Source organism: Delphinapterus leucas, chromosome 19, assembly GCF_059928025.1.
Source record: "Delphinapterus leucas isolate spDelLeu-1000000601 "Yukka" chromosome 19, BTC_Dleu_Yukka2, whole genome shotgun sequence".
Lineage (NCBI taxonomy): Eukaryota > Metazoa > Chordata > Mammalia > Artiodactyla > Monodontidae > Delphinapterus > Delphinapterus leucas.
The window spans coordinates 49,089,077-49,116,493 of NC_143147.1; the positions used below are offsets into that span (position 1 = coordinate 49,089,077).

Sequence of the window (27,417 nt, forward strand, 5' to 3'; positions counted from 1 at the left end):
TGGGAACAACCCCTAATTACTTGGTAACGGGGTGAACTCCACAGCAGATGCGCTGGTGACCTTGCTGGGGTCCAGCTCCACACGGTGGTATTCGAAGATGGTCCTTCGCCGAGATTCTGAAACATAGGCAGAGTCTGTCGTCAGGAGCAGCTCATGGCCAGAGGGCTTCAGGGCCTGGGCCTGGGGCCTGACAGGTGGGTTAGAGATTGTAGTGAGTAGAACCAGGAGTTAGTATGCAGCCACTGAGGGCGGGAAGTAAACCCACCATCCTTGGATAATGGTGTTGAAACTGTGGGGAGACAGGAGAACAGGAGTTGGCCTTGAGGGGAGAGCTTTGTGTTATAAGCAGGTTAATAACGCAGAGGCCCGGCTGTTCCTGGGGTCAGGACACAGGGGGTCCACACTTTCCCATGCCTCTGTGACTTTACAGCTGCTGTTCCCTTGATCCATAATGCTCTTCCACCCTTTCTCTCTTCTTCTCCAGCTCACCCCTCCAGATCCAGCTCAGGGCCACTTCCTCTGAGCACCCACTCTAGACCAGCTGCCTCTTATTACCCACTTTGCCCTGTGCCCTCCTCTCACTGCACTTACATTGTGTGGTCATTAGGGTTGATTTGGAGGGTGGGGACCATTCGACTATGGTCACCTGGTCCCGAACCTGACCCCCAGTGAGCACTCTGCAAATGTCTGCAGATGGACGGGCTGACCTTGGAGAACCTCTCCCCTCCTTGATGCAGGGGAGAGCAAGTTTCAGGGCCTGCAGCCAGGCTTATGTCCTGCCTCGCTCCCTGCAGAAACTTCCTACAGGACCTCAGAGTCAAGAGCCCTGAGTTCTGAGTCAAGTTCTGCTCCTGACAAGCAGGATAACCTTAGGGCCTCGGTTTTTTGTCTGTGAAGTGCATCTTCTTTCACGACCCTGCCTCCCTGGCCACACAGTGATTGGTCCAGGGCTGGGCATCTGATGAAGTCAGACCAATCAGAGACCTTCCCTGGGACTTTTAAACTATAACCAGAAGGCCCTTTGCTCTCCAGTAATACTGCTAAGAAGATGCAAGCTCGGCGTCCATGAATGGCCATGGCTCCAGTCTCAACGGGAAAGCCAGAGGATGAAGCCACCTCGTGGAGAGAAACTGGTGGCATTCCAGGCTCTGGAGTCCCCAGACCTGCCCTGGTCCTATCTTCCCAGTTGTTGGCTCTTCCTTTGGTTCTTTGGGCTACTTTAGTATCCCCAGTGCACTCCTTTTCTCACTCAGCTGAAGGTGATTTGGAGAAAAGTTTCCCGAGGTGGTAGCAACACTCAGTGGGGGCATCCATGAAAAGCAGGGTGTCCTGTGCAACCGCTGGGTGGCCCATCCTGAATGAAGGATCTAGGGGAGCATCCACTACTCAAAAGAACATCTCAGCTACGTTTCTGTAATTTATTTATCCTCAATTTTGGAACCGTTCCCTCCTACTTAACCCAGGATTGAACCCCAGGTGGTCTGACCCAAAGCGTGCTCTCTTCGCACCACACCCCACTGTCCTGCTGCAGAGCCTGGAGGCACCTCAGCCCCTGAAGCATCCACGACCACAAAATACCCTTGAAACATTCTGTGCAATGAAAAGGAAACTGCTCCGGCGCTGGTGGCCGCAGCACTACCCCGGAACTAAACAGGAATCTGTAGTCCACCTCAGAGGCCTGTGCTTGAAATGCAAGTACTACCCACTCACAGGTGCGCGCGCGTGCACACACACACACACACACACACACACACATACAGATTTTTTCTAATACAAGAAAGGCCCTTTGCCAAGCAGGGGTGGGTCTGAAGGAGACTGGGGTGAGGAAGGGCACTTTTCCATAATTCAGCTGCCCAGAAGAGGCACCAATTTTCAATTCACCAAAGGCCCACATGTGCTGCAGGGCCCTCCCTGTGTGACACCAACTGCTCTGCGAAGGTGGACTGGGCTTTGGGTGAGCCTGCAGGATGTGAAACATTGGGTGGAGGATGGGGAAGTTCCAGGCAGCCTTTCACAGCTCCATCCCACCCACTACCCCCAGAAACCATCTCTCCTAAAGAATTACCCCTTTTAACACTGAAATGGAATAGGATAAAAAATAAAGGTGAAACTTCAGGTCTTCCGAGGTGCCTGAGGCCATGGGGTCTAGACTCTGTGTAAACATTTCTTTCTCAATCTGCCTCGTCTTTCCAGGCTGAGTTCAAATGACAGGCCCCCCTTGAAGACATTCCCCCACCCTTGGGTGCAGTTAGTGGCTCCTCCTCTGAGCTCCACAGCCTCCTGTGCACTGTCCAGTGTCACCTGTTTCACAAACATTTACTTTGCTGGCCACCTCCCCCAAGGCTATGAGCTCCCCAAGAGCAGAGCCTACAAGTTATATGTCTCTGTCCCCCAGCCCCTCGCACCAGGCCCTGCACAGAACAGGGTCTCAAGAGATGACTGTGAATGAATGAATGGCTTACAAATAGCCAGGAAAACCCCAGCAACTTATTATAACTTCAGCCCGCAGCACAAAGGAAGAATGCCCTTCCTCCTCAGCCCACCACAGATTATGGCCTTTCTCAAAAGGGCAGCCGCCAACGGGCCACAAAAAGCCAGACCCTCCCAATGTTAGAGCTCAAAGGAGGAGGAGAATTGGCTTTCAGGATTTCTCCACCTGCAAGGATACAGGGGAGAGCCTGCCCTCGGTCAGAAGGCAGGTGAAATAGGAGAACAAAGGGGGTCAGGGTTGGGGCATGATAGAGACACGGACTTGTCAAGGGAGTTGAATTCATGGATAGAGACACACGAACAGCAGCTGGGGAAGGCGGGGCTCCCAGCAAACCCCACACCAGAATCTCGGAATGGGTCTCCCCACCAGCCTACTGGGGAGCAGAGGTGGGGACGTGCCTCAAGTGAGGGTACGGCCAGAGATGATCAGATATCCTCCAAAAAGCAACACAGCCCTACCAGCAAGGGTGGAGGAGATGTGTGTGGTAGGAAGTGGGAGGAGGGTGGGTGGGCCGAAACATATCTCTGATTAAAAATAGTTGCTCACGGGCTTCCCTGGTGGTGCAGTGGTTAAGAATCCGCCTGCCAATGCAGGGGACATGGGTTCAAGCCCTGGGCCGGGAAGATCCCACATGCCCCGGAGCAACTAAGCCCATGTGCCACAACTACTGAGCCTGTGCTCTAGAGCCTGAGTGCCACAACTACTGAGCCCACGTGCCACAACTACTGAAGCCTGCACGCCTAGAGCCCGTGCTCTGCAACAAGAGAAGCCACCACAATGAGAAGCCTGCGCACTGCAACGAAGAGTAGCCCCCGCTCGCTACCACTAAAAAGAAAGCCCATATGCAGCAACAAAGACCCAAGGCAGCCAAAAATAAATAAATAGATAAATAAGTTTATTTAAAAAAAATAGTTGCTCACTTCAACTGCCCACTTGTACTTTTTTTTTAAGTGTCTGGTTTGGCAATACTTTTATTTCTTGATAAACAGATCCCTTAATATCCCAGCCTGTGTTATTTGTTTTTGGATTATCTCGCCAACATCTAGGGCTTGCCCAAGAACGATGATGTCCATCTGCCTGACCAACAGATCCCTGCCGGAACCAAGACGGTGGCCACCCCAGCGCCACATTTCTGGCAGTTTGAGACGTTTCTCTTTTATCTCTGCTTCCATTCATCAAAGATTCAGAAACACTAAAGTCCAGACACAGAAAGCCCTGTCATGCAATCAAGAGATGTTCATGGCTCAAAAGCGAGGTTGGCATGTCCTGTTCTGTTTCCACACCAGACACCAGCAGGGAGAGGGTTGGTTTGGTCAGAAGAAATCAGACTGACAGGTCCAGCCACAAACTTCCCTCCAAAACAGTGGTTACGATATAAAAAAATCTAAGATGGTGGCTCAGGAAAAAGTTTTCATTTGCTCATTCACATCTTCCTTTGCTCATTTGGTTATTCTTTTAATAATCATGAATTGAGCCCCATCAGGGGACCCCAGAGATAAACACAATGAGGGTCCTGTATCCCAAGGAGCTTTCAGCCCAGGAGGGGAGGGAGGAGAGACCTCCTCGGCACAGATGCAACGTAGAAAAGGGCAGAGGGAGGAGAGGAGGTGAGAAACGGCAAGGCTCAGGGAGCAGAGTAGAGGGAAAAACAGAAAAAAAAAAAAAAAGAAAAGTGAAAAACGGGGCGGGGGGGGATGGGGAGGGGGGTGGGGATGGGGGAGGGGGAGGGCCCCAGGATGGATAAAAAGCTACAGTGAAGAGCACTGTAAAGGATCCTTTATCAGGAGCAGGGAGAAGACAAACTGGGCCAGATCTGGTGATGACACCCCCACCCCCACCACCACTTGGCTTCTCCTTCTCACTCCTCTGCAGCCAGTTCTGGGGCCTCCCTGTTCCCCACCCAGCTGCCCAGCACCAAGGTACAGCCCAGGCCTCTGCCACATTTCTCAAGCCTGCTTTTGAAAGGAAAGGAAAGTTCTGGTAAAGGAGAAGGCCCAAGTGTTCAGGCCGTCCAAGGCCATTCTGGGGTCAGCCAAGGGGCGGGCTACAATTAATGAATGAATTAATACAATTCCATTAATTCAGAATCTCTGTCAGTTTTGACGCTGGCTACCCTAAAGTTGCTTTTACACTGTCCATGAAAGAAAGGGTTTCTTAAACAAATGAATAGAGGAAATTATATTGACTTCTGGGGGCCCCTCCAGTCAAATAAAGAGTGTATCAGCTACCCTCTATGTTTTGCATGCTTCTTCAAACAGACGCTGCTAATCTGAATCTTTTCTCTGCATCAAAGCGTGCTCTGCAGACTCTGCTCCAAAGCCTGTGGAGCAGTTTCTGCGAGGAAGTAATGGTAAGAGAAACTCTGGCTGTTTTCAGCGTTTCTTCCCTCAACCGCAGGAATGAGACTGTGCAGAATTCCCTCCACCCTCAGACAGACACCCTTTCCTTTGAGTTTTCATCACGAAGGAAAAAAATCTATTTTTTTCTGTCTTTAATTTTGCATCTATATGAGGAAAGTGTTTGGAGCCTGCGGGGAGGAGAGAATCCCCCAGACAGGGTTCAGGGACTGGGGGATTCTTGAATAGTGGGGAGTAAACTCCACTCCTCACAGGGCCCCAGGCAGGGAGGAACCGAGCTTGGGTACAAGGGCAGTGACATCACTCATTCTGTAGGATAGGTGGGTTGGGACAACGGGAATATTCGAGGTGAATATCCCGGTGATAGGGTCTGTGGACCAGAGGCCTCCACCTGAACTTCTATCATGGCTTTTTGGGATTTATTGTTATTTGCAGCTCAACCAAATTCAAACGAATTCCCTGCTTGCTGGGTTGAATATCAGACCCAGAGGAATCTGATCTCTCAGCCACATAAAAGCCATCACTCCGAAAAGCAGAGGTTGTAGCCCTTTTTTTTTTTTTTTTTACGGTACGTGGGCCTCTCACCGCTGCAGCCTCTCCCGCCACGGAGCACAGGCGCCGGGCGCGCAGGCCCAGCGGCCACGGCCCACGGGCCCAGCCACTCCGCGGCACGCAAGACCCTCCCGGACCGGGACACGAACCCGCGCCCTCTGCATCGGCAGGCAGACCCCCAACCACTGCGCCACCAGGGAAGCCCTGTAGCCCATTTTAAAACCCAATGAAGGCCATGGATACTGCCCCAGAAAAATGCATGCACGTGACATGCTCCACCCGTACCTCTATGTTCCTTCTAAAGTCCCTGCCTGCACCCCCAAGCTAAAAAATATCTGACAAAAAAGAGACGTGATTATCAAAGCACTCACCCCCCAAACTCAGATGTCAGGTCCTGTTCTCACTTGGTGTCACCACAGGGCAGGGGACAGGGTCTCTGCTCCACCCATTCCCGTCAGCACTCACTCTCCAGCTGCTACTCGTTTTTTGAGCACCTGCCCTGCTGCAGGCACTGGGCTAAGTGCTGGGGCCACGGCCAGCCCCCAAGGAGCTCACAGCCAGTTGGGGAGAAGATGGATGAGCCGGACAGTGTCATGAGTTCTATATTAAAGCTTTTAACAAAGTGCCGAGGGGATGGAGGAGGAAGCCGTGAATTCTGCTGCATGGAGGAGGCAACATCTGAGCTGGACCAGTGAATGAGTAGGATTTGCCAAGTGGTAAAAGGACTTCGGGTGGGGGGCATTTCATACGAGGAACTGCATCAGAAAGATGCAGATAGCCCTTGGCATGTTTGGGGAACCCAGGGCATGCAGACCAGTGCTGCCTGGACAGAGTGGTGGGTGACAGGAGAGTCTGGAGATGAGCCTATAAAGGTGGGCTGTGACCATAACATACATGAGAAATATAATGAACACTGTTGTCTGTTACATGCAGAAGTTGTTAAGAGAGTAAATCCTAAGAGTTTTCATCACGAAGGAAAAAAATCTATTTTTTTCTGTCTTTAATTTTGCATCTATATGAGGTGGTGGATGTTCACTAAGCTTATTGTAATCATTTCGTGACGTATGTAAGTCAAATCATTATGCTGGACACCTGAAAGTTACACAGTGCTGTATGTCAATTACATCTCAATAAAACTGAAAGGAAAAAGAAAAAAAAAAGTGGGCTGTGCCCAGAATCAAAGGACTTTGAACTGATGCTTTGGGCAACAAGGAGCCAGAGAATGACGTGACCAGATGTGTCTGGCAGTGACAAGAAGGAATGGGGGACAGAGGGCAGGGAGACTGGAGCCCGGGAGCCGCTGGGCAGAGTTTGGGAGTCAGGCTTGGCGGGTGGACCCAGCACCTCTGAGAACAGCAGCTGGAGTCACCGAATCCAGCGGCTCTCACAACAGAGCCCTTGCGTCTCCTTCTGGTCTCACAGGACAGGCGCAGCTGCCCTCCTGTTATTTCAGGTGGGCTCTGCTTCCTCCTCCACCCCTCATTACCCCACCTCCTCACATCTCCCTGGCTTGCTCTAAAACAGCCTTTCATTCCAGAATCACAGAGGAGCCTCAGATGCACACACTCCTGGGGGATCTGACTTCCTCTAATCCACCCTCATTCAACAGCTGGATCCAACACAGATTTCCTGAGACTCTCCCACTGGGCACAGAGAGAGCCCTGTGAGCTGTGAGGGAGGCACAGACCCCGCCCTGATGATGCATTAATGCATGGGAAGGAGGGTGGCATGGACACCAAGAATGGTCCTTCCTGCAAAGCAGCCTGGGTGTGTGCACAGCCTGGGTGTGTGTGGGTGTTTGGGGAACTGAGGAGGAAAGGAGTCACCCCTCTGGGTGGAATGGGAGTGGGTCAGATTTACAAAGTTTCAATAGTGGACCCCAGGGTTTAAAAAACAGAAGATTTGGGTTTCAGTTCTACCTTTCATAGCTGTGTGAAAGCAAGTCATGCCACCTCTCTTAGCCTCCGTGTTCTCATTTAGAAAGAAACAAATGTACAGACTTCATTTACAATGCTGCAAGGATGATCCAATAAGATACTGTAAAGCTCAGTGTCTAGGGATGGGATTGTAATCATGTGGTAAGCAGCCTCTAAAATGGCCACCAAGGCTTCCCTGGTGGCGCAGTGGTTAAGAAACCACCTGCCAGTGCAGGAGACACAGGTTCGAGCCCCAGTCCGGGAAGATCCCACATGCCGCAGAGCAACTAAGCCCGTGCGCCACAACTACTGAGCCTGTGCTCTAGAGCCCGTGAGCCACAACTACTGAAGCCCAGGCGCCTACAGCCCGTGCTCCGCAAGAAGAGAAGCCACCGCAATGAGAAGCCCACGCACCGCAACAAAGAGTAGTCCCCGCTCGCCGCAACTAGAGAAAGCCCGTGTGCAGCAACGAAGACCCAACACAGCCAAAGATAAATAAATAAATAATTTTAAAAGATAAAATGGTCCCCAATGATCCCTGCCTCCTGGTGTTCACACCCTGTGTAATCCTATCCTGGGTGTGGGTTGGACCTAGTGACTTGCTTCCAACCAGCAGAATATGGCAAAAGCGATAGGACCGCACTTCTAAGACGAGGTTACAAAAAGACTCTGGCTTCCATCTTGCTCACACTCTACCGCTGTCTTCCTTGCCTGCTCTGATGGAAGCCAGCTGCCACGTTGTGAGCCGTACTATGCGGAGGTCCACGTGGCAGGAACTGAAGGGGGACACTGAATCTTGTCACAACCACACAAAAGCTCTTAAAAATGGATCTCCCCCCAGCAGTGGCTGAGGTAACCCTGGGAAACACCTTGAGAACAGCCTGTGAAAGACTCTGAACCAGAGGACCCAGTTAAGTCACGCTTTGCTTCCTGATCCACAGAAACCCTGAGATAATGTGTTTGCTGTTTTAAGCCTCTAAGTTTTGGCATAATTTGTTATGCAGCAGTAGCTGACTAATACAATCAGGGTGATACTGAAACTGTTTAGTAACCAGCTTAGTACAGGCATTAACCAATCAGAGCAGATGCTGACTGCAGCAACGGAGCAGGGTCTGAGCCACTTGCTAGAGCACTGGGAGTTCAGGGTGGGGACAGTGGAGGGGCAAGTGAAGTGGTGGGAATTAATCTTATGGAAATACTCACACAAGGGCATAAAAGTAGCTATTTGCAAGAATATTCACTGCAGTTGTTGTAGTGAAAGATTGAAACAACTGAAGTCTATGCACAGGGGACTGGTTCAATTAAGGTACATCCACACAATGGGCTATCACACAGCCATTAGGAAGAATGAGACGTGTGGTGATGCAGAATGATGGGCAAGATATACTTTGTTCAGGAGCAGAACAGAGGACATCATATGACATCTTTGGCGTTAAATATACGTACGTATACTTACCTGAAGGCTTGTAGCCCTAGAAATACCCTGGTAGCCCTGGTTGCCTCCAGGAAGGGGAATTGGAAGATGGGATCAGGGATAGGAGAGAAACCTAATTTCCCTGTCTCCTGAAACCCCCTGGGATGCTCCTTCTATCAACTGGGGGTGGGGAAGCAATTATGGTTATGTTCTGGGAGGACTCATAAACCCTAATTTGGTGTCTTTGGAGATTTTCTAAATAGAGGGTGTGCTGAGTGGAAGGGCCCTGGCTCTCCCCCTCCACCACCAGAGCAGTCCCTGCCCCCCCAGAGATTTTATTGGAAAAACCGGTTCCTCTGCTTGAACGAAGAAAAGTTGGAACTCATTCTGCCCCTTTTCTTCCCTCAGTTCCCACTCAACTCTCCACCACCCCTCCACTCCCTGCCACTGCCATTGCCCCTGCCAACCTGGCTCAATCTGAGCTGAGTCCAGCCCCATCCAGGGATCTCTGTGGATCCCTGGGGACTCACCTGGTATGTCCGGGGATGGATTGAGAATCATGAAGGCATCTGACAGGCCTGCTTTGACGGGGTGCTGGGACGAGCTGATTTCCAGGACGGGCATAGGGATCTGCAGTGGGAAGAAGAGGCTCTGTCTACCCCCCAAACGCTCTTGGGCCAGCCTAGACTTCCCCTCCGAGCTCCAGACCCATCTGCCTGCTGGGCCTTGCCTCTTGGAGGACTCAGACATCTCAAACCCAATGGGGCCCCATCCAAATTCCAAGTCTTCCCCACACTATCTCCAAACACATTTCCTTTTTCTTTTCTCCCTCTTTGTGAATGGTACCTCCATGCAGGCCAGAGACCTGGGAGTCACGCTCAGTTCGCACCCCCCTTCATTTCCCTCCTCCTCCATCTAATACATCTCTAATACATTAGCTTGCTAACTGGCTCTCAAATCTATCCAGTTCTCTCCATCGCCCCTCCCTACCCCAGGCTGGCATCACCTGTCTCCCACATCATCTCCCAGTATCCCCTCTGAGCCCCAGCCCTCTGCTCTCCACTCTGAAACCAGAGTGTCCTTTAAAAGGCAAATCCGGTTGTCCCCCTGCACCCCCCTTCTTGCCCTCACTCTCTCCCCTCCGGCCAGGCTGCCTTCTTGCAGAGGTTTCTACCGGCCATGCTCTGTCCTGCCACAGAGCATGTGTTTTCTCGCTCCTGGAGCACACTTCATTTCTTTGCTTCTTTAGCTCCTACACATTCTGCAGATTTCAATTCTTTTCCTCGGGAGAGCCTTCCCTGACCCCTGTTCAGGTAAAGAGCCCCGTGAAAGGCTTTCCTAGAATCTCCATTTAGGAGCACTTGTCACAGTGGCAATTCCATACTTCTCCCCACAATTAACATCTATCCCTCCAGCCAGACTCTCAGCTCCACAAAGGTAGGGCCATCAGCCATCTTATTAACTGCTGTATCCTCGGCACCACACCCTATGTCTGGCACATTGGAGGATCTCGACAGATAACTGCTGAATGAAAGAAAGGCCGTCTCTGCAGCTGGGCCCACTCACCTCTTTGTAGCCGAATACAATGCGGCCATCTTGGTGCAGAGCTGCCTGGAAGGTGAAGCTGCCCCTGTCCTCCCGGTCCTGGAGGTAGACGTGGTCCCACTGAACAACAAAGACTGTGCCTGGTGAGGAGAGCAGAGACCTGGCTGGACAGGGAGACAGTGAGGGGAGCAGGGCCCTGCGGAAACGGTGGCCAATGTGGATGGGCCACAGCTTGGCTTCCCTAGGGATGATGGGGCAGGAGGCAGGAGCTGGGCAGCCCACAGACAGCCTGACTTCCAAGCTGAAGAGGAACCAGAAAACCCTTCTTCAGCTTCCCCACCCCCAACCAGGTACTGTGATTGACCATCTCCAACCCCAAGCACGCCCCTTCCTTCTTGCCTATCCTGACCCCTTGAGATGAAATAGGAGAAACAACTGTTCTCCCGGGGTGGAAGGTAGGTGTTCAAGGGACAACCTGGTGAGAATAAGAAACAGTAAAGGTCTCTGATATTTATTTCACCTCTACTAAGAGCCAAGCGCTTTCATTTCATTATCTCATCAGGTAGCAGGCATTTTTGTCCCCATCTTACAGGTGAGGAAAATGAACACAGAAAGTTAGGGTGGCTGTCTTGCTGTGTGACTGTGGGCAAGTCCCTTGCCCTCTCTGGGACTTGGGCTCCTCTAAACGGGCTGGACCAAGGGAGCCCTGGAGCTGGGTAACTTAAACTCTGAGCTCTGATCTCACCATTGTCAAAGTAAGCAACTGTGGAGTTGTCGGAGCGGCCAGGGTTGAAGTTGGCCATCAGAGGAGCCACATACTGAGTAGCCGTGAGCATCCGATGGACCACATCACCCATGAAGATGAAGCCTGGGGTGGGAAGAAGTGTAGACAAATCATCAGAGATGGCCCAGAGGGGTTGCTTCCTCGTGCAGGAAAGAGCAGTGTAGACGGGGCTGGAAGTGAGTCTTGGACCTCTGTCCACCAGCCTCACATAGTGGGCATGGCTCTGGCATGTATGGAGCTAAAGGGCCCCAGACCAGAAGGTTCTCTCTGCCCCTCCCACCTCTCTCTGTCCCTTGGAAAGTGCACAGGAATCAAAGACATGCTCCTCATATCAACTGGAAGCCTGGTCCCAGGAAGCAGGCTCTCAGTGCAGTCTCCTCCCTCTCATTTACAGACTCAAGAAGCACAGGGGCCAAGGGACTGCCCACAGTGGCCTGCACAGACCCAGAGGGAGAGAAAAACACACACACACAGACATACACACACACACACAAGCAAGTCAGTTGATGTGAGGAAGCTGGGCTGAAACACTGATGACTTCTCTCCTGAGAGTGGGGTCCCAAGAAAGCCACATGTGGGACCCTCCCCAGTCCATCTGTAAAACCCTGTCTCCAGGGAACCTTCCCAGGTAGGTCCCAAGTTCTGGCTGAAATCACACACTCTCCCAGTCCCACAGACAAGGCCTTACCTCCGGTTGCTATGGTGATCTGCCGCAGACGATGCCCATAGAAAGGGAAATCAAAGGACAAGACCACTCTCTGTGGGGGATGGGAGAGAATCAGCATGGGCCAACCTGCAGGCCGGAGGGCTGGGCATCCACACTGCCCCATGCTTATCTGGATGGGATTGGGGGGGGGGTGGGCACAGGCATGTCCAGGGCAGTACCACAGGAGGGCACTCCAACTCTAGCAAAGCCCCCCAGGGTCCCCTGGAAGGCACTTCCCAGACCACAGACCTCAGGCCACAAGCCATGCCCACTGACCAGCTGTGGCGGGCTGGCCCCCAGCCTCCCAGCCCAGGGCAGCGCTGCCGGGGACTGGGGCACTCACCGAAGCCTGCCGGTGGGTGTTGGAGAGGATTCGGTGAACTTTCACTTGGCTCTGGTTGGCCTTGGCCACGTCCACCCACAACTCCCGGCTGCGGGGCTCGCTGGGACCATAGAGACGGGACACATAGTAGCTGTGGTTGTCCTCCTGTCGTTATCCAAGACAGAGCCCACAGGAGGCATGAGGAATCAGGATGCCAAGAACCACAGAGTCTGGATACAAGAATTCATGGCCCTCCCAGGGGGGTAGACCGTGGCCCAGAGCTGGTTTAGGCCTGGGAGCCCTTTGGGCCCGGAGAGCTCAGTACCTGCTCCCTAGCCATGCCCCCAACAGCTCTGGCCCCAGCTAAATCCATACCTGCTGTAGCCATGCTCCACCCTGCCATCCCCAAGACAGGCCAGGAGGCTTTTCCTGCAGCCCCTGAGTCCCCCACAGAACACACCCAAGGCACAGCTCAACTTGGGAGGTGAGGGAGCAACAGGCAAGGCAGCCCCAAACAGAGCCCTTGTCTTCGGGGAGCTCCCAGACTGAGGGGGAGACATAGCCCCCTTCCCTGGGGAGCACCCAGTTTAGGGGAGAAGAAAAAACTGGATTCAGAAGCCACCAGTCTAAAGATGTTGATCTTGGGGCATTGCTTGGGGCATTGCTAGTCTGATGGAGCAGGTGGGACTTACACAAACAGAATACACAGACACAGACCCTCCAGCAGAGAGATAAGACAGGGCCCATGTTAGTCACTAAAGGCTTGAGAGACGGGAGAGAAGCAGCAATGATGCCTTCAAGACATATTTTTAAGCTTTACTATGTGCCTGATGGGGACAAAATAAAAGAACAAGCCAGAACCCAGAGGGCTGGGGGTTAACTCTGTAAAGCCTCTCCTGTACAGGAGCATTTAGGGGCAGGATTTAAAGGAGGCTGGACATGGTCAGCAGAAAGTGTGGAAGAGCCCAGGGAGGAGGCAATGTCAAAGCATTTCAGCCCATCCGGGAGTACCAGCCACCAGCTGTAGGAGAAGAAGAGGCAGAGTGGGCAGGTCCACTCGGCCGCTGCCACAGAAGTGGAGCTGCTGACTCGTGCGGAGCCCTGGCGGGTCATTAATCAGGCTGTCAGGCTGCAGTGGCCGCAGACACAGCAGAGCCGACCATGTTCTCCCTGCCAAGCTGCCAGCTGCCCAGCCAGCCCTTGCCCTGGGCCCAGCACGAGCAGGGCCGAGGGATGCCTGCTCTCTCCACCCGCCTGGAGACAGACTCTGCTCTTCTGACAAGTGACACACTCTGGGGACCTGGGGTCAGGGCAGGGCTGGGGGAAGACGAGCAGGAGAAACATGGGGCTGGGGGTAGATTTCCCACTGCCACTGCCTGGTGCCTCCCCTCCAGCCTCTAGACTGCCGGCCCCTCCACCCATCCTTAGCACGGACGTCAAACAAATCTAAACAAATCTAAAACACATACGAGGCCACAGCCCTCTGCTCACAAGCCATCAGGGTCTCCCACTGCACTGCCCTCGAGACAAAATCCAAACTGCAGCCTCACATCCGAGGTCTCACCGTGAGCCAGCCCCACCTTCTCTCTAGCTTCACTTCTCTCTCCCTCTCTCCTTCGCCTGTGCATCCTTGTGTACCCACTCACCAGACTGACTCCCCAACAGTCTGAGGCCACCAGTGGTCACTCATGCCTTTGCTCACGCTGGTCCTCCTGCCTAGAATGACCTTGCTTTCTCCCCCTGGCAGATTCCTGCTTCTTCAATGCACAGCTTAAACATCACCTTCTTATTGATCTCCTCCCCCAACTTGCCCAGTGAGGACCTCCACCGTCCACAGGAGTCCTCCAGGGCTGACTCATGGGTACCGTTTGTGAGAGTCACATGGGCCCATGCTTGCTGGCTCTCTGATTTTACTCATGAAGCCACCTGAGGGGGTCACCCTGATGCCACCACCTCTGGGGTGCCCATGCCAAGGATGCTGCCTCCCATTGCTGTCACAGTCACTTACCCTGGGGTCCCAGAAGATGCCCAGAGGAGGAACCGCTGCCCCCCAGTTTGCCCGTGGGCACCGGGGCAGCTGTGCTTATGCCCTGAGCTCACAGCTTCCCTCAGGAAAGTGGCCCCTTCACCTTCTGCTTCTCCCCCGCCCCACAAGAGACCAGATGCCACGTCTTTTCTCCCTGGGTCTCCATCTCTCCTATCTCCATCCATCTCTGCTGGGGTCCCCACCTTGGCCAAAAAAAAAAACAACCAAAAAAATTACCTGCCACCACTATGGAAAACAGCATGGAGGTCCCTCAGAAAACTAAAAACAGAATTACCATATGATCCAGCAATCCCATTCCTGGGCATATATCCAGACGAAACTATACCTCAAAAAGATACACGCACCCCTATGTTCATAGCAGCACTATTTACAACAGCCAAGACATGGAAACAACCTAAATGTCCATCTACCGATGAATGGATAAAGATGTGGTACATATATACAATGGAATACTACTCAGCCATAAAAAAGCATGAAATAATGCCATTTGTAGCAACATGGATGCAACTAGAGATTATCATGCCAAGTGAAGTAAGTCAGAAAGAGAAAGACAGGGCTTCCCGGGTGGCGCAGTGGTTAAAAATCTGCCTGCCAATGCAGGGGACACGGGTTCGAGCCCTGGTCCGGGAAGATCCCACATGACGCGGAGCAACAAAGCCCGCGAGCCACAACTACTGAAGCCTGCACGCCTACAGTCCATGCTCTGCAACAAGGGAAGCCACTGCAATGAGAAGCCCACGCACCACAACGAAGAGTAGCCCCTGCTCATCGCAACTAGAGAAAGCCAGCGCGCAGCAGTGAAGACCCAACGCAGCCCAAAATAAGTAAATATATTTTTAAAAAAGAGAAAGACAAATACCACATGATATCACTAATATATGGAATCTAAAATATGACACAAATGAACCTGTCTACAAAACAGAAACAGACTCACAGACATAGAGAACAGATTTGTGGTTGCCAAGGGGGAGGGGAGGTGTGGGAGGGATGTGGGTTTGTGATTAGCAGATACAAACTATTATATATAGAATGGATAAACAACAAGGTCCTACTGTATAGCACAGGAAACTCTATTCAATATCCTGAGATAAACTGTAATGGAAAAGAATATAAAAAAGAATGTACATGTATGTATAACTGAATCACTTTGCTGCACAGCAGAAATTAACACAACATTGTAAATCAACTGTACTTCAATTAAAAAAAACAAATCACCAGCCAAGAAACAAAGCCCCTTGCACACAAACTCATGCAAAGACATGTGAACAAAGGTGCCCAAGAGAAGAGTCTGAGGGCCCACAGCCTGCTTCCTGGGAGTCACATGGTGAGCAGTTTTTAATCCACCTCAAAGCAAAAACAACAGGGAGCCCTGACCAACACTGTGCATCTGACAGTCTGCAGGACTCCAGCGCCGAAGCCAGTTTAGGTTCAGCTGCAACCACTTGCCACAGCCATGGCTACAGCTCAACTCTTCTCTCCGCTAGCTCCAACAAAGGAGTGGTTTATTAAAGGGCATCCGTCAGCCTAAACTTTTGCCTGAAGAAAGGAAACCAAGTTTAGATGCTATTCAGCCCATCATTTAAATGTCTACTCCCACCGCCACTGCCACCCCCAACCCCCAACTCTGAACCCCTGCCACATAGGGACAGGCAAGATCACCTCTGCACCCATGGCTCAAGGTCCCTGAATCCTTGATGCCTGAGTAGTGTTTGCCAAGGTGAGGCGAGGCCTGTTCTGGGAGTCCAGAACCTTCCTTTTGCCCTTTTATAGGAGAAGAAAGAGGGACCGGTGCCTGGCACAGTCAAAATTTTGAAAGTAAACCTGCCTCTCTAATTCCTAGGCTGTCTTATTATGACCTGTCGGGGAGGGGGACGTGAGTGACCAACAGAGCAAAGTAGCGTCTAGGTGGCACTCTAGTCCTTTTGAACGCACAGAAGGTTTAACTGTGTCCTGCATAAAGCTTTGTTCAAGTCCTAACCCACCCCACCCCACCCCACCCCGCCCCGTACCTTGAATGTGACCTTATATGGAAAGAGAGTCTTTGCAAATGTAATTAAGATGAGGTCATACTGGATTAGGGTTGGCCCGACTACAGGTGTCCTAGTAAAAGAAAGGAGAGGGAGATTTAGATACAGAGACACAGAGGGGACACAGGGAAGAAGGCCACGTGACAATAGAGGCAGCGATTGGAGTGATGCAGTTTACAAACCAAGGATGGCCAGGGACCACCAGAAACTAGGAATAGTCAAGGAAGGATTCTTCCCTAGCCTTCAGAGGGAGCGTGGCCTTGCTGACACCTTGATTCAGACTTCTGGCCTCCAAAACTGTGAGACAATAAATTTCTATTATCTTAAGCCACCAAGTTTGTGATATTTTGTCATGGCAGCCCTAGGAGGCTAATACACAGGTGTGTGTTGCTCTGCCTCAAGTGGGGCAACGCTGAATGTTTCCCCTTTCACGTCACCGCCATGTTTAGAACATTCTGCGGCTTCCCAGCTGTACTCAGATTGAAGGCCACGCTCCTCACCATGACCTACAAGGCTCTGTAGGGCAAACTCTAGACACTGCTTACCCAATATTCATTACCCCTCTTTTTTATTAATAGCACATTGATTTTGTAGCAAGCAAATTTGACTGCTTGTCCCTCTTGCCCTTGCCCTTCTCCTTATTCCTGCCTGGAATGCAGATGTGATGACTGCAGCTTCAACAGCCATCTTGTGAGCATAAGGACAAGAGCCACATCCTAAGGCTAGTGGAGTGGAGAGTTAGACAGAACCTAGGTCCCTGGAGGGATGCTTGTTAAGTCCTCGATTCAGCACCCTGTTATACGCAAACATGAATTCTTCCTGATACATAGTAGTCTGGCCCCAACCCACCACCTCTACCTTCCCCCTTGCTCTCCATGCTCCAGCCCTGTTGGGCTTCTCTCAATTCCTGAAATCACCAAGTGCTTGTCTGTCTCAGGACCTTGGTACTTCCTGTATCTCCAAACCTCTTTCTCATTCAGTTCAGAAGCTGACTCTTCTCTGTCCTTCAGACCTCAGCTCAGTGGTCCTTCCTGATGCCCCCGTTACACTCTCATTGCACCTCAGGCTTCTCCCTCTCAATGTGTTGTACACTTGTGAGGACTGACTTGACTTTTTTTTTTTTGGCTGCACTGTGCAGCTTGTAGGATCTTAATTCCCCAACCAGGGATTGAACCCAGGCCCTCGGCAGTGAAGGCGCAGAGTCCTAACCACTGGACCGCCAGGGAATTCCCTTGACTTGACTTTTAGATTTGTTATCTCCACACTTGCCTTTCCTGTAAGACCATAACTTCCCCACGGGTAAGGTCAGCTTTTACCTATGGTGTTTAAATGATAATAAATGAATGACCATTCGTAGTTTCAGAGCAGGACCGTTCAAAGCATAGCTTGTTGAAAGCCTTCTCATCCTTTGTTTTATTGCTACCACCATGCATTCTAGTGACCAGGATGGGATGGTATTACCAAACAAAGCAGGACAGCAGCTCACGGGGAACAGGTACTGTCAGGTACAGTAGGAGTCAATACAGCTCCCACCTAGGAACCTGAGAGGAGGCCTATGTTTAAAACTGCTGCTTGGAGGCTTGGAAAGGGGTCCTGTTTCCATCACCTGATTCCTGGGACTCGCCTGGTCAGAGCGTCCACCAAACCTCCAAGCGCCGGAAATGAGGGCCCCTGCACAGAAGCCACGCTCTGCAGTTGTGAAGGCCAAACAGACGTTAACACGTCTCTTGCTGCCTCATCTAAGAGGCAAAGGGTGGGGTGACTGGGGACGTTTAGCCCATTGCTCTGAGTCCTTGGTCCATGAAGGACAAACAGTCCACCGCCGCAGCCGGTGCCGCTCCGCTGCGGAGCCAGGCTGTGTGCTGTTGGGGGATCCTGGGACAGACCTGTCTCATTCTTTGAGTTCCCAAGGAGCCCTCCAACGGCACCTCTTAACTGACAAAAAGTCTTCAACCGTGCTGACTCTAGGAGAGTCAGAAACTAAACGAGTTGCTGCCTCTAACTCCCAGGCACACACTCTCTCCAATGTGTCAGCAGATCCCCGGGTGAGCACGGGCCTCCATACCTATGGGTCCCCTGCTCAGGCCAGGTGGGTGAGGCTGAGGCTCTGCTTCTGGCCTCAAAAGTACCAGGTGCAGCTGGCCTGCCAGGGGAGGGACTGCCTCAGGGGGCAGCGCCATGCAGAATTGGCCACAGGTCCCCAACAGGCCCCAACAGACCACCTCTCCCGGCACGGGGTGACTGATTATCCCCAGGACAGTGAAGCCGGGAGCGGTATCTATTCCAAGCCCCGGCCTAGGGAGGCTTCATGGTGATGGGTGAGGCCAAACTGCAGCTTAGAGAGGAGGGGACAACTTGGAGCTGGGGTCACTCCTCGGCAGGGTGAAGAACGAAGCCCTCAGGGGTTGGGGGGGGAGGTGCTTGGGAAAATGGGAGAGAAGGGAAGTTGGCCTTTGCAGATCTGCGACCGTTGTGCGTGACAACCCTGGGAGATGAGTGCTACAATGAGTCCCATTTTATAAGTGGGGAAACCGAGGCCCACATAACTCTCTGAAACCAGGTCAGTCTCACTCAAAGGCAGTGACTTCTCCTCTGTCCACTGCTTCTCGGGTCTTCAAGTGACCGCCCCACTGGAAGGCGACTTGGGCTGCTTATTAGTGATTAGTTAAAACGTCTCACATCAGAAGAACCAGAGTGGATCCTTTCTGGAGCACAGAGTTCAGGGACCGTGTCCCAATCCCCTCCTCACCCCTAGCACCTTCCCAGCACAGGGCTGGCACCTGGCACATGGTAGGTATTAGGGATCTGCTCGTTGAATGAGCGCAATCACCAGGACCCCACGGCTGATGGTGCCGGAGACTGTGCTGAGAATGTGCGGTGTGACGCCAATAAGGACAGCATCCTCCCCCAGCACTGATGGCAGGTGACACAAAAGCCATGTGTGAAGGAAGCAGCTGCCTCCTCTGGGAATCCAAGTCCCTGGAAATCATTCCCATAGCTGGGACATCCTGCCCAAAGGAATGCACCTCCAACTCCCCGTCTTCTTTTCCTGAAATGCCCGTATCATCACCTTAGGAGGTCCTTCCAGTCAGAAGACCTGAATTGCTGCACTTGAGGCTTGAAGCATGTCAGTTGGGCTGTATTCCTGTCCCAAGTGGGGCAGAGTAGGAGGAGTTTGGGATGCAGGGAAGGGGATAGAAAAACAGTTCTCTGTCAAAGGATGAAGGAAGGAAGCAGGGAGGGAGGGAAGGAGGAGGAAAAAGGAGGAAGTGTTACCTTCACTTCTCCGAGGAAGCGAAGCTAACACGGGAGATGCTCTCAGGCCATGGAAGGAAACCCTGGCTCCACCTCCTCAAACTCGATCATGTGACTGAGAGTCCAGCAGGGCAGCAAGTGTGGAACACGGGGCCTCTGGTGTCATCAGGGCCTTGTCCTGAGTGTGACTGCTGGTCCACAGAAACGAGAAGGAAGCCAGCCCTCACATCCGGCTTCAATAAGTATATGCTGGGGTCTTCCCTGGTGGCACAGTGGTTAAAAATCCGCCTGCCAATACAGGGGACACGGGTTCGAGCCCTGGTCCGGGAAGATCCCACATACCACAGAGCAACTAAGCCCATGCGCTACATCTACTGAGCCTGCACTCTAGAGCCCACAAGCCACAACTACTGAAGCCTGCATGCCTAGAGCCTGTGCTCCGCAACAAGAGAAGCCACCACAACGAGAAGCCCATGCACCCCATCGAAGAGCAGCCACCACCCCCGCTTGCTGCAACTAGAGAAAGCCCACGCGCAGCAACGAAGACCCAATGCAGCCAAAAATAAATAAATAAATTTATAATAAATAAATGCTGGGTGAGTAATAAAGAGACAGAATTGAGGAGGGTGTCAAAAGACAGAGAAAGCAGCCCTGGTTCCTGACAGCTTTCCAGGTCCCTGAGGTCAGGCTGTCCTTCATCTCCAGCCCTTCGATCCCGTGACAGGTCTCTGCACCCTCTCTATAAATCTGTCCCCTGAGACAGCTGGCATGGCTTCTTGGAACCGAAAGAGCCCTAATGAGTCTTTCTCACGGGGTGATCAGAGGAAGTACCTCCAGGGATACCACAGATAGTCCTTCACCAGCACAGACAGTGAGAATCTGCATGGGAAGAGAGAAATGAGAAACCAAATTTCTGGGAGAATTTTTCCCTGGCAACACACTAGCCACCATGGTTTTTCTTCTACAAAGTCAATCACCACTGGCTTCTTGACTTGGTGGTGGCTTGGAATTCAACAACCTTGGGGGCGCTTCCCGTCTGCCACTGCACGTCCCTGATCATGCTGCCACCGGCACCCGCAGTTTTGAAGGCGAAGTCCACACACAGCAGAGACTGATAACTGTCTCCCAATAACCACTCTCCCCTTCTTCCTTCAGTAGCAGAATCTTCCAGCTTTAGTTAGGCACGTGGGCACCGAGCTAGACTACGTTTCCCAGCCCTCCTTACAGCTAGGAGACATGACTATGTCTGGCCAGTGGAAGATGAGAAGAATGACTGTCCTCAGTAGGAACTGGGGGACTCTCACCTTGCCCAGTTCTCATTGTTTGGGATGCAAATGTGATGGTAGGAGCAGAAGCACCCATTTTGGACCACAACATGCGAGGCACATGTTGTAGAGGGAAGCTGGCTCCCTAACACCATAGAGACACTACATCAACTCCTGCTTACTTATGCTCACACTATTACATGTGAGAGAGGAATAAACCTCCTTCACGTCTAAGTACCTTGTCAGTTGGCCATTTTTTACAACAGCTGAAACTGTATCCTAAGCCCAGTCAATCCGAAGCCTTCTTCACATATTCCATACAGATATGTCTCTTGAAAAGGATTTCGAGGCCGCGCCTGGCAGTGAACTTGCCTGAGGAATTCACCCAATTCACAGATGTCACCGCATCTGACCTGCTGTCTGTGGGGCAGTCCTGATAACCCAGAGGGCAGCCCTCCAGGCACTGTGGACTGGAGGCTAGAAGCTGAGATGGGGTGACCTGACATTACAGAGGGTCAGGGAGCTTAGCACGAGCCAGACCATTTGGCAAGTCCGCCAAAGGGAACTATGTTTCCTTGAAATGCCTGCAAGAAACCCCAGTCGATAAACCACATTCATTTTGGTAGGCAGCATGATGTGGCTTTCAAACATTTTTGACCATGAAATCCTTTCTTCCAATTAAACTTCCATGGAGGAGCAATACATAAATCACATCAAAGTAAGGCCACTCGGGGGGAAGGAAAGAGAAGGGCCTGGAGCCCAGCCTGCTGTGCTACTTCCTTCCCCACCACCCTCCATCCTACAGCAGCCCATGAAGCACCTCTGGGAACCCTTAGGGTTCCGTGGAGTGCAACTTGAAAACCACTGCTTTAGGATCAAGGGCAGGGGCTGTGGAGTTAGCAGACCCAAGTTCAAAAACTAGCTCCACTACATAATAGTTGGTGCAAAACATCCCTCTCCTCTCTGAGCATTAGTTCCCTCATCAGTAACCTGTCTTGCAGAGCTCTTGAAAGGATTAGACAAAACATAGCAACATAAAGCTCTTAGCCCAGTGCCTGGTCCGCAGTAGGTGTTTGAAAAGTGGGAGCTATTAGCATGATTCTGTTGGACCTTTCCAGGAAAGGTCTTGATTGTGGAGGCTGCCTCCTCAAAACCATCCCCAGCCCCCTCTTCAGCACCTGCTGTTACAATGTCTTTTCTGCCTCAATTATTCATGCCCAGAGCCTGCCAGGCGCTTCATTTCTGACAGCAGGGCAGCATTTACCTTGGCTGGGCTCAAGACGTTTCTGGACAGGAACTCTGGCTAAGCTGTCACCATCAGCCCATCACCTGCCAGCCAACTGGCAAGTGGAAATGCCGGGGCAAGCAACCAAGGGCATCCTGCAGGGCCTATTGGAGAGGTCTGGCCAGCCATGCTGGTTAGAATGCCATGCCAGGAAGCTGAATCCAACCCAGGACATGCTGAGGGGAATACTGGGGGAACGGGCATCCTATTCCCCGCCTCCACCGTTCTAGGAGGCTTTACAAGGCCAGTAGGAATGTTTCCTAGATCCCTGCTACTCAAAGTCTGGCCCAGAGACCAGCAGCATCAGCATCACCTGGGAGCTCGGCAGAAATGCAGAATCCAGGGCCCAACCCGAAACCTGCTGGATCAAAATCCGCATTTGAACAAGCTTCGTAGGGGATTATTTTGCACAGTAAACCTTGAAGAGTGCTGGTTAAGAAGCATCCTCTGTCTGGACCAACGCATCACTCATTTTTGTTTCTGAGGACTCCAAGGACAGAAAGACCTGGGTTCTTGTCCTGGCTCTGCCACTCACTAGCTGTGCAACCTTGGGCAAGCACTTCACCTCTCTGTTCCCAGATAGTATTAGAAACACCTGCCTCCTGGGGTAGTTGGGTGGATGAAATATACGGCCACAGAGTGAGGCCAGCGTTCAGGGAGGGCTCCTTTAGTTCCCTTCCTCATTCATCCACATGATGACCTCCATCTACCCTCTGGAGGTATTTACGCCTCAGGCTGAAATAAACCACCTGGAACACTTGTCATCACAGAAGTGCGGAGAACAGGTCCCCTGGACTAACCCGGGAAGGAAGGGACCCAGCCTAGACAAAGGGGTGTTTGCATGGTGCTGAGGGCCTGGGGTAAAGAGGTGTCAGGGTGGGTGAGGCTGACCTGAGAAGGTCCTGGAAGTGGGGATTTGGACCAGGCTTGGAAAGAGGGTGTGAGCTGGCTTTCTGGACAAAGCATTTTTTAATACCCCTCACGCTTCATGGAAAGGAAAGAAGCATCTTATCCTGACACTGATTCTACATGTGGGCTTTTGGAGGATATCAGTCAACCAGAGATTCTGATAGCATCAATATATATCATATAACCACAGAGAATTAGGAAATAAGGAAAAACAAAAGCAGGCCTCCCCCATCTCTCACCTTGTCCTGTTCTGCCATATGTCCTTCTAGTCTTTTTCATATGAAGGTAATTTCACGTGGTTATAATCCTGCCGACTATCCAGTTGTGTGGACTGCTTCTGTCATGTTTCATGATATCTGAAGCAGTTTTTGATGTTGAATATGGTCTTTTAACCATCATTTGTAAAGGCGTTCATGGCTGTCTACTCAGAAGAAAACCCACAATTTTATTAACTTTTTCCTTTCTGCTGGGCACTTAGGTAGTTTCCAGTTTTTATGCTCTATTTTCCTATTTTTAAATACTACTGTGATAAATTTGTTGATACATTTTCCATGTCCCGGATTATTGCCTCTGCTTCAAAGCCTCGGATATAAAGCAGAACTTCTCAAACGTTAATGTGCATACAAATCACCTGGGAATTAGATTCTGATGCTGCAGGTCTGAGGGGCCTGACCTGCATTTCTAACAAGCTCCCACCATACGTTGAGGAGTCGCGAGGATATGAAGGGTAGCCCCTGAAGCTTCAAGGCCAGGAAATCCTCTTTTGTTGCTGGGATCCCATTTTTGTACTTCCAGCGAAGATCTGGGGGAAAAAGCACTACCCTTTTTTTTTTTTCCGAGACCTTTCTGTTTAACTTTTCAACCAGTTAGTTCAACCGATTTTTATCACAACGCTATGAGGCATTGTCAGTCCCACTTTACAGATGAGGAAACTGAGGTTTAGAGTGACGATATGGCAAAGATACACACTATCTACCATCTTGGGACCAGAGCAAGGTGACCAACTGTCCCGATGTACTCGAGACTGAGGGGTTCAGTGCCAAAATCAGGACCATCCTGGGAAAACCGAGATGGTTGGTCACCTTGACCAGAGCCTAATTCAGAGTCAGCTAATGTTTATCATTTCCAACCCTGGGCGCCTTTATGTCGATTACTGTATGACACCTTTGCAAGTACACTTAGGCAATATAGCTTCTCCATTTGACAATGAAGAAATGAGCTCAGAGGGGTTAAGAAATTTTCCCAAGACAAGGGAATTCCCTGGCGGTCTAGTAGTTAGGACGCCATGCTTCCACTGTAAGGAGGCACGCGTTTGACACCTGGTCGGGGAACTAAGATCCTGCAAGCAGCGTGGTGTGGGCAAAAAATTTAAAAAGAAAGAAAAGAAAATTTCCTGGGACTTCCCTGGTAGTCCGGTGGTAAAGAATCCACCTTCCAATGCAGGGGATGAGGGTTCAATCCCTGGTCGGGAACTAAGATCCCACATGCTGCGGGGCAACTAACCCATGCACCACAACTAGGGAGAAGCCTGAGCGCCTCAACGAAGATCCCGCACGCCTCAACGAAGGAAGATGCCGTATGCTGCAACTAAGACCCGACGCAGGCAAAAAAATAAGGGAAAAAAAATTATAAAAAAAAAAGAAAGAAAGAAATTTTCCCAAGACAAACAGCCCAATTTTTTAAATGGGCAAAGGACTTAAGTAGACATTTCTCCAAAGAAGATATACAAATGGCCGACAAGCACATGAAAAGATGCTCAACATCATTAGTGATTAAGGGAACTACAAAGCAAAACCACAATGAGATACCAGCTCACATCCACCAGGATGCTATAATTTAAAAAAAAAAAAAAAAAAGGAAAATAACAAGTGTTGGCAAGGATGTGGCAAAATGGGAACCCTCATACATTGCTGGTGGGAATGTAATATGTTTCAGTCACTGTGGAAAAAAGTTTGGCAGTTCCTCCGAGTCAGCAATTCCACTCCTAGGTATACCCCCAAAGAGCTGAAAATAGGTACTCAAACACATACACATACACATATTCACAGTAGCACTATTCACAAGAACCAAATGTCTATCAACAAATGAATAGATGAACATAGCTGTGGTATATCCGTATAATGGAAAATATTATTCAGCCATAAAATGGATGAGCCTTGAAAACATTATGCCAGGTGAAAGAAACCAGACACAAAAGATCATATATGATATTTCATTTATATATGAACTATCCAGAACAGGTAAATTCATAGAAATAGAACACAGATTGGTGATAACCGGGGACTGAAGGGGGTGAGGGATGGGGTGCAACAGCCTAAAAGGTCCAAGATTTCCTTTTGAGGTGGTGAAAATGTTTTGGAACTCGATAGAGGTGATGGTTGCACAACATTGTGGGTATATTAAATACACTTCACTTTAAAATGGTTAATTTTTTGTTACGTGACTCTCACCTCAACAAGAAAGAAAATCAACCAACCAACCAACCAGCCTGCGGAAGGAAAAGGAAAAGGTCAACCAAAGGGACCTGCGTGGGAGACAGACCGCCTGGGCCTGAGCAGCCAGCAGAGGGCGCTGTGGCACTCTTACCGAGCCGGGCAAAGGAGACCACCGGGACTGAGAACCGATCACTTGCCTCGCATTTTGCTCTCGAGTCTCAACCCAGGAAGATCAGTACCTACCCTCCCCTATTTGGGAAATCTGAAGCTAGTAGGGGCTTGAAACGCCAGGTTCATTAACTGAGGGTTTAAGTGTCCAGCCCAAGGTCAGCAGCTGGTACGTGCCAGATGGAAGGCCAAGACTGCGGGACCCTTTCCACAGTGCTGAAGACTGGATGTCTGGACTCCACCTCCCACCTCCCTGGACACCCATTCTTCTCACAAAATCTCTTATCGTCTGTCGCTTCAAAATTCAGCTCACGACTTTCCCTCCACCCATCTCACCCTCAACCCCCAGAAGTCTTCCCCTAACAGCCTCATCACCTCATCCTTTCCCCTCAGCGCCCGCACTGCCATGGCCGGGTTCTTCCATGAGCAGCGCCGGGGGCTCTTCATGTGTCGATGCTACAAGTCTGTCTGTCCCGTCTCTCCTAGGCCCTTCTGACGGTCTCCTTTTGGGAACTGCCTCCTTTGGGAGGGCGTAGAAACCAGGAGGGTATTGCACTCACTTGTTCCTCTCGCTGCCCAACTGTCTTGGATGATGTAGTTCCTATCCCACTGTGTGGTCCCTCAGCATTCCTGGGCCTGCCATGGTGGTTGGATGAGCTGGGAAGTTTTGCTTGGGCCAGAGAGGAGAGGAATTCAGGGAAGCTGGGCCAGGAGGAAGACTGGGGTAAGAGGAGGGGAGTCAGAATTTTCTATTAGGGTGTGAACCTGTTCTATTAGGGTGTGAACCTCCAAATCTGACTGCTCTTAAACTTGGTTCCTCCCAAACTGTGACCCAGACATGAACCACAGAACCAAGAAAACCTTTAATTTGGATTTGGAAATCCCCAGCCTTGAAGACATCCCCCTTCAGCCTCTTGCAGAATAAACTGTGGTTCTTCCCAGATTTCTAACTTAGCACTATGGCTCTCCCCAATCCCTCCCTCGCCCACAAAATTTCCAGTGTCCCCAGGGCCTCAGGATTGGTCTTGGTGGAAAAATCTCTGGAAAGCTTAAGTCCGGACAAGAATCCTATTTCCACAGGGATGTGGTGGTAGAGTGAGCGTGGGAATAAAATCCAAGGAGATGGCTCTGACCAGGGGCCTGCCAGCTCATCCTGGGAGCGCAGCCTGGATGCCTTAAGGCCTCCAAAGCAAGAGGGTCTGAGTTAGAAGGAGCATTGTGGCGAGGTCGCCAGGCAGGAAGTGCTGGGCAGAAGGGACTAGGAAGATGGAGTTGGGCCAGAGGGGCGAGAAGGGAAGATGGTCAGAGGGGCCTGGGCCAGAGAAGGCCTGGGATGGGGGCTGGGCAGAGGGGCTGAGGTGAGGGAGCTGGGCCAGAAGGGAAGCTGGGGCCAGGAGGGTGGACTGAGGAACAAAGAAGGGAGATGATGGGGCTCCGGGGTGGGCGGGGGGGAGGCAAAGGGGATGGCAGCCTACCTGCCAGGCCCGAAGCCCCTCGATAACGGCCCCAGAGCAGAGGGAACTAAAGCCTGGTTCCTGTTGGCAGAGATTAGACTGTGATATGGATAAACCGTTGAAAGCCATGAAAACTTTATGAAACAGACCAAATCAAACTTGCTGAAATGTCCCCTTCCTTCCACTTCCCTCTTGCTCAGCCCTCTGCTGCCAAGATCGGGTTTCCTTCGGCCAGAGAGACCCCAGCTCTCAGAGACGCTGACCAGAGACACGGGAGAAGCAGCAGTCTCTGGGCCCCTTCCCGGGGCACCTGCAGGGACCAAGGGGGCCCACCATCCAGGGGAGGGTGAACACACAGCCCAGGTGGTGTGGAGGTCTGGCTGTGCTGAAGGGGGCGATCGTCACCATGCCCCATTGACTGCTGCTCAGTGCAAGGCCTAATGGGTTCAAGGCGGAGTAGGAATGGAGCACAGGCCCCTCTGAGG

At 51.4% G+C, this 27,417-nt stretch overlaps 1 protein-coding gene across 1 annotated transcript in view; it reads right to left on the reverse strand.

The window, feature by feature from the left end:
- Nucleotides 1–27,417, reverse strand: part of PLXDC1 (plexin domain containing 1) — a 64,694-nt gene that overhangs the window by 22,739 nt on the left and 14,538 nt on the right. The window contains exons 3-8 of the mRNA XM_022557837.3: nt 12,109–12,252; nt 11,748–11,817; nt 11,021–11,143; nt 10,297–10,415; nt 9,261–9,360; nt 21–116 (exon numbers count right to left, since the gene is read on the reverse strand). Of these exons, the coding sequence (XP_022413545.2) occupies nt 21–116; nt 9,261–9,360; nt 10,297–10,415; nt 11,021–11,143; nt 11,748–11,817; nt 12,109–12,252 (652 nt within the window). The remainder of the gene's footprint in view (nt 1–20; nt 117–9,260; nt 9,361–10,296; nt 10,416–11,020; nt 11,144–11,747; nt 11,818–12,108; nt 12,253–27,417) is intronic.